Here is a 12,715-nt window from a genome sequence, read left to right as displayed (position 1 = left end):
CAAACCTAACCCCATATTTATTAAAAAATGGCAACCTCAGAGGAAAACCACATTTAAGGAAAAACAGAGATGCATGCCAGGTAGCAGGCCCAAAAGGATGAGAACTCCTGTCAAAGGTCTCCTGGAGGCCCACGGGGCTCCCCTCCTAGGACCCTGCCGTGATCCTAGAGCTCCCTGCCGGGGGAACCTGAGCCGCAGTCTCAGCCAAGCTTCGCTTCTGTCTCCCACCAGGTATCCAGACAACTTCTTTTCATTTAGCCATTTCAGAAGTGCACCTACCTGAGTGAAGATCAAACTTCTTCCCCAAGAATCCTGTCCCCAAATACAGCATTCACTACATTCCCAAGGACCATGGTACCCTGTGGTGTCTCCTTTTGCCTACTTCCTAAGGTATCATTAGGGGAGAATGTGCTTAGGAATAAAAGACAGTAACAAAAGCTTCTGCTATTAAAAAGAAAATACTTAGAGGGCTCACAGTAGTAATTTTTAAGCCTGCTCTCATGTTTCACACTTGTAAGACGTTAGGGTGCAGCCAATGTGAAGAGACAGGACAGGGTTTGTGGCATTTTAACCCCCTTCCCTCCCAACACACGCGCCCTCATTCCGTTCAGTGCATTTTCTCCTCAGAAAAGGTCTTTCCGCAGCTCCCGCACGTACCTCAATGAGCTCGTCTCTTTGTCGGAGGCCTTCTTTAAGCTCGTCCATCTTGTGCTGCAGCACGCTACACATATGTTTCTGCCTTTCCAACTCCTGTTATTGAAGAAGTGATACGGTTAACAGAGATGGTGGCACACGCAGACTGGAGCAGCTACAGTGTAACAACAGAGAGGCTGCGTGTGACCTCAGACACACACCTGCACCGCCACGCACTTAGAAAAATTCTGCATTCTATGGAAAGGCTCAGGAAATTCTCAATTTTCATCTCATATGGTTACATATCTAGAAAACCCAAACTAATCAATGGCAAAATTACTTTGAATAATGAAATGACTTTAGTAAAACAACAGGTTATAAAATTAACATGCAAAATTCAAGAAGTGCCACAGATCAAAATAAGAGAGAATATACAAGAAACACACTATCAAAAAATAAAATACATACATGTAAACTTACAAGATATACCCAAAATATATACGAGGAAAATAATATAAAACATTCCTGGAAGACAGAAAAGTAGGACTGAACCAATGGAAAGGCATACGATGCATCATAAAAATATAGGTTCCCCCTGAAATAACCTATGCATTTAATGCAGTCCAAATAAAAATAACAACAGGTTTTTCTCTCCACAGAGCAACATAAGTTGATTATAAAGTTTATTTGGGAGAAAAACAAGAAAAAATAGCTGGAAAAACACAAAAAGAAAAAGAAAGCTAACCTTACTAGATATTGAAACATTATTATACAGCTTATATAATTAAAACTGTTGTAATGGCTCATGAATACAGACCAATGGACTAGAACAGAAAAATCCAGAAGCAAGCTCAATTACATATTAAACAACAACAAAACAAAAAGCGGTTCAAATCAATGAGAAAAGCTAGGCTTTTAAATTAGCAGTGTTGGCGTAACTGGATACAAACATGGACAAAGAAAACTGGAAGCAAACTTCACAGTATACAGCAGAAGAGATGCACAGAAAGAAAAGGGAGAGAAAAACAGAGACAGAAGAAAGGAAGTTAGAAACAGTCACTAGAGAAAAGATGAGTGTATCGCTATAACCAAGGAGTGGATAAAACATTACTAAAAAATGACTTAAAAGTCCACAAACAAGAAAGGGAACGGGGTAAAAAAATTGGACTACATAAAAATTTAAAACTTTTGGGAAATTCCCTGGAGATCCAATGGTTAGGGTTTCGTGCTTCCACTACAGAGGGCAGTGGTTTGATCCCTGGTTGGGGAACTAAGATTCCACAAGCAGTTGTAGTGGCGCCAAAAAACAAAAAAACAACTTTTGCACGGCAAAGACACTATCAACAAAGAGAAAGACGAGTGACAAATGACCACAGAAACTGTTTTACCAAGTTTTATCAGAGACAGAAAGATACCAACTTTCCATATAAAGAGCTTCGAAAATTAGAAATGAGGAGGGAGAAAACCCCACTATTATTAGAATAGGCTAAAAAAAAAAAAAAAAAAAAGGGACAGTTCACAGAAAAAGAAGTACATTGCTGAGTATGAAAAGATGCCCATACTAAGAGAAATGCAAAATAAAACTGTGTTTCTCACCCAAACACCAGTAAAAGTCCCCAAACTTAACAATATACTCAGGGGAAAGTAGTATGGAGAAGGAAACAGGCCCACTCTTACAGTATGTGGGAATACAAAATTGTACAACCCTGACAAAGGAGAATTCATCATGTCCAGCAGGGTTACCAGGCCTTCTGATCCAGCAAACTCATTTTTCTGACTTGCACAGATACCGGCAAAAATACAAAAAGACCTATGCAGTACATTGGTTTTGCAGGACTATTTTGAAGAGCAAAAGACTGCAAACAACTCAAATGTCCATTAATAGGAAACTGGTGGTACAAACTGTAGTATAGTGATACAAAAAATGAAAGAGGAAGAGCTCTCATCAGGTGAGAGAGTCAAGATACAGGAAAATAGTACAGTATGCTACCATTTCTAAGAAAGGAGAAACACAAATATATTTTATTTTTTGAATGGGGAAAAAGGTCTTCTTAGGATTAAAAAAAAAATGGGAGTATAAACCATTTAATTTAAAAAGTTCCCTTAAGGAAGGAGAAGAGAGGGATAAAAGAGAATGAGACAAAAGACTGACTTCTTTGAATTTTTTTTGTTACTGATTTGACTTCAGATCTGTGTAAATAATTCACAAATTGTATAAAAAATTTCATAGTGGAAGCAAGCCAAGTGTCCATCGACAGATGAAGGACAAACAAAATGTGGTACATAAATACAGTGGAATATTATTCAGGAAGAAAATCTCGTCACATGCTATGAACATGAATGAACCCTGAGGACAGTATGCTAAGTAAAATAAGCCAGTAACAAAAAGACAAATATGATCCCACTTATATGAGGTACCTGGGGGAGTCAACCTCATAGGGACAGAAAGTAGAACTGCTGCCAGGAGCAGGAGGAGGAACTGGGGGGTTGTTTAATGGATACAGAGTTTCAGTTTTACAAGATGAAAAGTTTTCGAGAGCTGTTACACAACAATGTGAATGAACATTAATGAAATGCACACTTTAAAATACTTAGGATGGTAAATTTTGTTATTTTTTTTATCACAATTAAAAGTAAAAATAATTTCATAATAAAAAAGTTGAAAAAGCAATTCCTAAATATTGAAAGGAAATGTAGTGAACCTAGCTATATGTATCCAGTTAGTGGTATAAGCACAGAGAAACTATTTCAAGTAACTTTAAAAACAATGGTTGTACTATACACAGCCTAGCAGTAAAATAACAACCAAACACAAAAAAACAAACACGCTTTTAACTATTTTCAGTAATTATACTGCTGGTGGTAATGCTGGTATTGCTATTCTAGGTACTGTGGGATAAAGCGATGAAAATAGAATATAACAAAATTACTCCCATCCCTAGTGACTCTGAGAACTGGGAAGGGTAGTTTCAGAAGAAGGAGATACGCATATGCAAAACAGAGAGGTCAAGTAAAAATCCTAAATCTGAATAGAAATTAGCACTTATACACATAACATATTTTGACTTTAAAAACAAAAGCATACCCTGTACACACATGGCCCTCATGCAGCACTGAAAAGGCCTGGAGACAGTCACCAACACTGGCATATGCACCGAGCACCCACACTGCTCCAGCGAGAGAGCCAGGGCTCCCCGGGCTCACGGCCGATTCAGGTCTGGAGCAGAAAATGTACCAGACAAGCCCTGAGAACTTGCTTACACTATACAGCAAAGAAGCTATCAGAGCCAATCAGACTCAGGCCGAAATTACTTGGGAATCAACCTGAAGATGTTCACTTTAGACCAAAGTGGGACAACTTGAAAATCAGTAAGAATAAAGCTACAGTGGATGGAAATCATCAAACGAATTCCTCCCTTCATAATGGTTTTTAAAAAATAATTAATAATTGGTCACTGTGAGAGGATGCTAAACAATTTCTTATTTTGAAAACTTGTAAACAAAGGAAAAGAGTCATGCTTTTATCTTGCCTTTCCTCTGTAAACTGTTTCACTGAGTAATAAGGGATGAGGGGCAATTTACACTAATAAATAAAGCAGAGTCAAGTGAAAAGACAAGTTATGGAATGGGAGGAAATATTTGCCAACCACGTATCTGATAAGGAACTTGGATCTAGAATATACAAACTCTAACGATGCAATAACACAAAAATAATCCAATTTAAAAATGGGCAAAGGATCTGAACAGACATTTCTCCATAGAAGATGTACAAACATTACACATATCAAAATATACTCAAAATCATTAGTCATCAGGGAAATGCATTCCAAAGCCACATCTCCTAGGATGGCGAGGAAGAAACTCAGATAAGAACAAGTGATGGTGAGGACTTGGAGAAATCAGAATCTGCACACACTCCCGGAGGGAATGGAAAATGGCGCTGCAACCTGGAAAAGGGCCTGGTTACTCCTTAAATGTTTGAACACAGAGCTGCCGGATGACCCAGCAATTCCACTTCTAGGTATAATATTTAAAAGAAAGACGAATGTTCCCACAAAAAAAACCTGTACACAAATGTTTACAGCAGCATAATTCATCACAGATAAAAAGTGAAAAAAAATGTCCATCAATACACGCATGGATAAACACGGTATGTATCTATACAATGGAATATTAGGCTATAAATATGAGCGAAGTACAGATGCATGTACCACACAGATGACCTTGAAAATATTAACCAAAGTGAAAGAGGCCAATTATAAAAGATTACATAGTATATGACTCCACTGATATGAAAGGCAACTAACTCTACAGAGACAGAGAGGAGAACCCGCAGTGGTTACTGAGGCTGAGGGGCTGAGAGCGAGAGGACTGCTGAAGGGTACGGGGCTGCTTGCTCACGTGATGAAACATTCCAAAATTGGTTGTGGTTGCATTTGTCTGTGAAGATGCAAAATAACCCACTGAACTGTATACTTAAGATAGATGAAGTATATGGTATGTGAATTATATCTCAATAAAGCTGTTTTAAAACAATGATGAAAAATAAAACAGTAAAGATAAAAACAGAATGTTATTTTGCCACCCCTAATCAACTAGTAGATATAGACACCCTGTTGCAGTATCACAGAGATGCCCTATACCTGGGCCTCCTGAAGGAAAAGAACCTATGAAGTAGACTGAACCCGCGTGTGATTAAACCTCTAAACCTAACTATTTATAGGAAACACAGAAGAAAAAGGAGCATGGTAGAGAACCATGTTAATGAAACAGCAAAATCCCCAAGACTGTCAGAAACTGTTAAGAACAGCAGTCCAGTTTCTTGAACCCATAAACTACAAGAGAGAAAAAGAGATGAAAGGAGACCTATAAATAAAGATCTGTGAGACGTGACAGCCAACTCCAGTGTGCAACTCACCAAGACTCTAAGTATAAAAAAGAAAAATCATTTATCACGTTCGAAACAACTGAAATTTTAACAATGACAGGATATATATAGTATGAAGGTCTTGCCATTATATTTTTAAAAAGAGAGGACATGTTTAAATTCATATTAAATTCAGGAATATTCTGGCGGTCCAGTGGTTAGGACTTGGTACTTAATACTGCCCAGGATCTGGGTTCAATCCCCGGTCAGGGAACTAGGATCCACAAGCCATACAGTGTGGCCAAAAATAAATAAAATAATAAACTCATATTAAAATATGGGACTTGCTTCAAACAAACTGAGTGGGGGGAGTTGACATGGTAAAACTGGCTATGCACTGATGGCCTGTTTGGGGTCAGTGATGGGGTTCAGGAAAGTTCATGATATGCTTCTCTCTCTCTCTTTTTTTGGGGGGGGGTCTGTTTAAAATCTGCAATAGAACATTTTGTTATATCTCAGATAAACTGTAAAAAAAAAAAAGGAAAGGAAAGGAAAGAAAAAAAGAAAAAGAATTCCCTACTATAATGCAGACATTCCTAACCAGACATTCTGTCCCTGAAGTATAGACACAATACGTAAGATGCAGTTACCATAATCCCAGCAGAAAACACGAAAGACATTTTGAAAGGTGGCATGAATATTGCTGTGTAAAGGAAACAGGAACATCTCCTGTATGAGGCAGTATCTGTTTAGGAGAAGAGAGGCTGGGCTGAAGGTGCATCAGAGACAGACATGCCCACAAAGTCTTCTACATCGCCGTATTTGAAGCAGATTCCCAGGGCATTAAAAAAAAACACACAGACTTTTCAAAGTCAAAAACACAAGATTTAGAAACAAAAACAAACTGAAAAAACCCCACAACTCTATGTATACTAAGACATCTCTACATCCTAGAAAATGACAGGAGGGAAAACGAAGTTGGTTAAAACAGCTTATCATAGGGATTTTTTTTTTTAATGCTCAAGGTCATTGGAGTACATAGATAAGAACTCATTTTAGTACTGACCATTCAATACACAGCATGAGCTTTTCTTCTGTTAGAAGCAAGAGCCAGAAGCAGACATGAAAAATGTGTGGCAAGGTAGAAAGAGAGTCCAAGGACTAAGAAAAGTACGATGGCTTGGACTCTCCAAAACTGGCTGATGAGATACAGGAAGAATCAAAGAGGAGCCCATCTACATCACCACATAGTCAATGAGCCGCTGTCATCAATATGAAAACACCCAGAAACCTCTATCACCTTATCTAGATGCAAGTCTTCTTATCCTACTGTTTTTGTTTATAGACATTATTTTTCTGAGGAGTTTAAGGCAAAATCCAGCAGAAACTACAGAGTTCCTAAATACCCCTGAGCCCCCTCCCCACTCCCAGAACAGCCTTTCCCCGCTATCAACATCCTAAACCAGAGGGATATATTTGTTGCCATCAGTGAGCCTACACTGACATGTCACTGTCACTGAAAGCCCATAGCTGACATTAGAGTTCACGCTCAGTGTTGTACATTCTGTGAGTTGTGATACATGTACAACGTATGATATAGAATAGCTGCTGCTGCTAGTCACTTCAGTCGTGTCCAACTGTGTGCGACCCCAGAGATGGCAGCCCACCAGGCTCCCCCACCCCTGGGATTCTCCAGGCAAGAACACTGGAGTGGGCTGCCATTTCCTTCCACTGCTGCCCTAAAAATCTCCTGCACTCTGCCTCTTCAGCCTTCCTTCCCCTAGTTCAGTTCAGTTCAGTCGCTCAGTCGTGTCTGACTCTGCGACCCCATGAATCACAGCACGCCAAGCCTCCCTGTCCATCACGAGCTCCTGGAGTTCACTCAGACTCATGTCCATCGAGTCGGTGATGCCATCCAGCCATCTCATCCTCTGTCGTCCCCTTTTCCTCCTGCCCCCAATCCCTCCCAGCATCAGAGTCTTTTCCAATGAGTCAACTCTTCACATGAGGTGGCCAAAGTACTGGAGTTTCAGCTTTAGCATCATTCCTTCCAAAGAAATCCCAGGGCTGATCTCCTTCAGAATGGACTGGTTGGATCTCCTTGCAGTCCAAGGGACTCTCAAGAGTCTTCTCCAACACCACAGTCCAAAAGCATCAATTCTTCAGCTTTCTTCACAGTCCAACTCTCACATCCATACATGACCACAGGAAAAACCATAGCCTTGACTAGACGGACCTTTGTTGGCAAAGTAACGTCTCTGCTTTTGAATATGCTATCTAGGTTGGTCGTAACTTTCCTTCCAAGGAGTAAGTGTCTTTTAATTTCATGGCTGCAGTCACCTTCCCCTAACCCTGCTGCAAATACATCGTGACACTTTGTAGAAGTGACAAAAACAGACTGGAATGAGCATTTTCAGTCCTCAAGAAATCCCTAGAGAGTCTACAGTAATAATGTGGGTCCCTTAGAGGTTATATTAACACCTTTTCTCCCTTTATTACGTACAAATACAGATTGTTATTGCTTCTAACAATTCACCAAAGCACATTTCCTAAATTCTTTTCTTTTTTTTTTTTAATACAATGTACTGCAACTCATTTCTTCATAGTAATATCCATCTGTCCTCTGCTTGGGCTGATTTCAGCACTTTTTAAAAAATCCAATAAACTTTTAAGGGAATGCAACTTGTTTCCTGCGGCTGTCAAAAGGCAAAACCAGGCCTTGGGCAGTGGCTTTTATTTTCCATCTGCACATTTTAACAATATAGCTTACAAATCGCTAAAGAAAACATCTGCTGATTTCTGATCCACATCTCCACACTGTTGTTTCCAAATAACTGGTTAAAGACTTCTCCCCAATCATTTAGAAAACAGGTTCTCTTGAAAAATGAGAGAAGAAAAGAGAGAAGAGAAGAAAAAAAGAAGAGAGAAAAAAACGAGCCATCTCACTGAAAGCCTTTGGAGCTTTGTGGAGTTCCAGTTATAACAGGAAGAAGTAATTCACTGTAATTGTCAAATTAAGAGACAGAAAATAAAGATAAAATTTGAACTGCATTCTATTTTCAGAAACTAAAGGATGTGATAAGTTCCCCCTTATGAAAATAAACTAAATCTTATAAAAATTAAAAAAGAATATTCCAGGAATGGCAGTCTCGTGTTCTGTCGATCTCCTTGCACCAATCCGTTTTTAGGGAAATACCATTCCCCGGGACCCTGGCCTCTTCCATCAAACCCAGTACTTAAGAAAAAATGTTAATTCTCCTTTATTCTTCATCGATAATACTAACAACCATTCACTGAACACATACTATGTGCCAAGTAAACACTTTATAGGCAGTAATAATCATTAACCCCTCACCACAGAACTATGATGTAGGTATTACTGGCCCCATTTTACAGAAGAAAACAGTACTTTTTAAATAGCAGGTTTTAATTTTCTGACCCCAGAGAAAGGCATGATGTAAAATTAGCAAATTACCTTTGATTTTTCTTCATTTTCTCTATAAAATTCCGCCATCTGTTCCTCCTGCTCTTCAATAACATCCTTTAGGGTATCTACTTGGTATATCAAATTGTTCTTCTCATTGTCTAACTGTGCATTGGAAACCATGGCTTTCTTGTATTTTTCTTCCACTTCAGATAAAGACTCCTAAATGAAAGTCAGAGTCATCAGTCTAATATCTCAAATACACCCATCACCTATAGCCCTGGCACAGACACATGAAGATGCATTTTTGCAAAATACAAGCAGCTCTGGAAACGCTGTTTAGTAACAAGCACATGAAGCAGGAGGACGACAGTAAGCCAAGAGTACCACTGCAAGCACTCCCTGGGCTCTCTGCTACCCAAGGAAACAAAAGCAGCGGTGCAGCCTCTGAAAGACGAAGACATGCAGACAACACGGAGGAGTCACGGGAACAGTCACAAAATGAAGGCTCCTTCATGTTTTCAGAAATGGTACTCCTGCAGTTTCAACAACAAGCTATCTGGTACTCTGAATGCAATGACAGGGAATATAGCCTCTTTTTATACAAGCAAATTTCATACTCCTTTGAATTTCACCATTTCTTGGATCTGTGTTTTCAGTACTTTCCTGTTCTCCATGATATTAATAAATGTATCCACATTTTCTCTGGAAATTATTCAAATATTAGCCATTTAAAATAAGCGACACAAAAACAATTATTTTTTTTAAAAAGAGCTACCAGGGGAATTCCCTGGTGGTCCAGTGGTTAGGACTCCATGCTTTCGCTGCAGGGCCTGGGTTCAATCCCTGGCTGGGGAACTCAGATAACATAAGCTCGGCTGTGAGCCCCCCTCCCCGCCCCCAAAAAAGTGCTACCACTAAATGCCTAAATTTTTATATACTTCAAAGTTTCCTGCCTAAAATAGCTTACAGTCTATTTTTGAATAGCTGCTTCTATTTTGGTAGATTACTATTACCTAGCAACTTTTTAAAGCTAAAAAGAAAAACATTTCACATAGAAAAAGATCATCACTTCTGTATTTTTAAAATGCTGATGCAAATGTTAACAAATAAAAGAGCAATGATATTTGAACTGAGGGTTCTGAGAGTCCAGAATCCTTTACACATCTATGATCAACTGATATTTGACAAGGGTGTCCAGACAACTCAGTGGGAAAAATAGTTTTTTTCATAAATTATGTTGGGGCAACTGAGATCCACATGCAAGCAAATAAAGGTGGACTCCTACTTCACACCATACCCCAAAATTAACTCAAAATGGATCACAGTCCTAAATTAAAAGCCAAAATTATAAAACTCTTTTCCCAAAACACAGAAGTAAATCTTTATGACTCTGGAGTAGGCAGTGGTTTCTCAGACATGAAACCAAAAGAAAAAAACAGACTTTATAAAAATTAAAAACTTTTATGCTACAAACTATATCATCCAGAAAATAAAAAAGACCATGCAAAAAATGGGAGAAAACATTTGTAAATCTTATGTCTGATAAGGTACCTGTATCTAGAATATATAAAGAACACTTAGAAATCAAGAATTAAAAGACAGACAATTCAATTTTAAAATGGGAAAGGATGTGAACAGATATTCCTCCAAAGAGGGTATAAAATGGTAAGAATATAAAAATATTCTTAATATCATTAATTAAAGAAATAAGACCAAAACCATAATGAAATACTACTCCAGACTTAATAGGATGGCTAGTAAACATAATCAAAAAAACAGATAACAAGTGTTGGTGAGGAAATGGAAAAGCCAGAATCCTCATACACTGCTAGTGAGAATGTAAAAGAGTGCAGCTGCTTTGGGCCAACAGTCTGGCAGCAAGTCAAAATGTTAAACATAGAGCTGCCATATGACCCAACACTTCTATTTCTAGGGAATCTGCCCAAGAGAAATGAAAAGATATATCTATACAAAAAACTGGACACAAATGTTTGCAGCAGCATTATTCATAATAGATCCAAACTATAAACAATTCAGATGCCTATCAACTAATAAATGGATAAACAAAATGTAGTAAATCTATACACTGGAATGTTACCCAGCAATTTTTACATATATACACACATACATACACACACACACAGATGCATGTTATGGCATGGATGAATCTTATGACATGGATGAAAACATTAAGTAAAAAGTCAATCACAAAAGACAACACTGACTAGTGGTCTGGGAGTGAAGGAATGGAGAACAACTGCTGATTAGTATGGGGTTTCTCTCTGGGTAATGAAAATACTGTAAAACTGGTGATGTCTGTGCAACTCTGTGACTATGCAAAAAAAAAAAAAAAAAACCCACTACACTGTACACTTTAAATAGGTAAATTTTATGGCATGTGAATTTTATCTTAATAAAGATACACAAACACATACACTTAACTGTTTGCAAATCAGGAGTATATTAATGTTTTGGGGTTTTTTTCCCAGAAAAAATGAACAAACTTTTAGGCCAACTCCATACAGTACAGAATTTAGAATGATTCTGATCCATCTTAGAGACAACTAGCAAAAATGAAAAAAAAAAGAAAAAGAAAAGTCATCCTCACAACTCAGTCCCACACAAAATGGGGTGTGACTGCATGAACACCAGAATCTGAGGCAGTGTAAGCAGCAGCTGCAAGGATACAACATATAAAGTAAAACTGACATAAAATGTATGGAAGTCACTTTTCTTTAAACAACAGACCACAGAGAACTAGTTTAAGTGTCAAGTAGTTTTAATGGTTTTAATCTAGTTCACACAGTGATACCCATAAGGAATTAGTTTACTTAAATGTATCTAAGGAATTGATTTTCAGTGTAGGTTCTAGACTAGAAGCAACAACATTATCTAGGACCTGGCTAAAAATGCAAATTTTCAATAACCCCATCCTAGACTTTTTGAATGAGAAAATCTGGGAGTAGAATCCAGCAATCTGTGCTATTAATGAGATCCAGGTGATGATGGATGGAAGTTGGAGTGGGAAAACACCCCTCACAGGCAGACGTACTTGAGAATAATGTCATAAGCAATGACCTAGCATTCTTTTTTAACAGGATATAGGTACACCGACAACCACTGTGCTTTGACCACCAACTGGATGATTTCGTAAATGACTTTTTTCTTCTGTTTAAAAGACTCATTTCAAGGATAAACATAATCTGAAGTCAAGTTCAATTATACACTAATTATGAATTAAGAAAAGGGGTCTTATCTATTCAGAGTTTCAAATAAGGTGAATCTGTTTTCTGTATCCTTCAAAGAATGCAATAAACGGTAGGTCAAAAAGAGGAAAATGTTCAAAATAAAATGAAAAACAAGTAAGAATTCCTCTCAATCATTTGCTTTCCTGATACATTATGTTACACTCAATACTTTAAAATGAATGTACTGATTGAAAAGTCCTGGATTTGTTCCCTTGATCTAAGATATTTCCAAGTCATAGCTCCAAAACTTGGAGAGGAGAGCAATAAGGCTACGGGAGCACACAGGCACACTAACTGGGGTTCTCCTGATGGTCACCAGTGCCCACACACGGCTGTCCGTGGTGTCCAGGCGCCCCAGGAATGCTCTCCACAGGCCTCCCCCCCTTTCTGGTCCTGAGTCTTAACTGTGTGCCTCTGGGCCACAATCACCCGCATGAAGGTTCTGGCTGGTAGTTGGCCCAAGTCCAGTCATGCCAGGGCAGCTGAGCAAAGCCTTTGCTTGTTAGGTTCATACTGTGCTCCTGGGGCATTGCCCAAGTC

At 38.5% G+C, this 12,715-nt stretch overlaps 1 protein-coding gene across 19 annotated transcripts in view; it reads right to left on the bottom strand.

The window, feature by feature from the left end:
- Window positions 1-12,715, bottom strand: part of LRRFIP2 (LRR binding FLII interacting protein 2) — a 109,156-nt gene that overhangs the window by 16,439 nt on the left and 80,002 nt on the right. For all 19 annotated transcript variants that reach the window (XM_070359585.1, XM_070359597.1, XM_070359598.1 and 16 more), the window contains 2 exons: window positions 8,976-9,146; window positions 658-750 (listed from right to left, as the gene is read on the bottom strand). In XM_070359585.1, coding sequence (XP_070215686.1) covers window positions 658-750; window positions 8,976-9,146 — 264 coding nt within the window. The remainder of the gene's footprint in view (window positions 1-657; window positions 751-8,975; window positions 9,147-12,715) is intronic.

The sequence above is a fragment of the Bos mutus genome, chromosome 22, assembly GCF_027580195.1.
Source record: "Bos mutus isolate GX-2022 chromosome 22, NWIPB_WYAK_1.1, whole genome shotgun sequence".
Lineage (NCBI taxonomy): Eukaryota > Metazoa > Chordata > Mammalia > Artiodactyla > Bovidae > Bos > Bos mutus.
The sequence above is the reverse complement of the archived record's forward strand: the minus strand, read 5'-3'. Positions and strand labels throughout refer to the sequence as shown.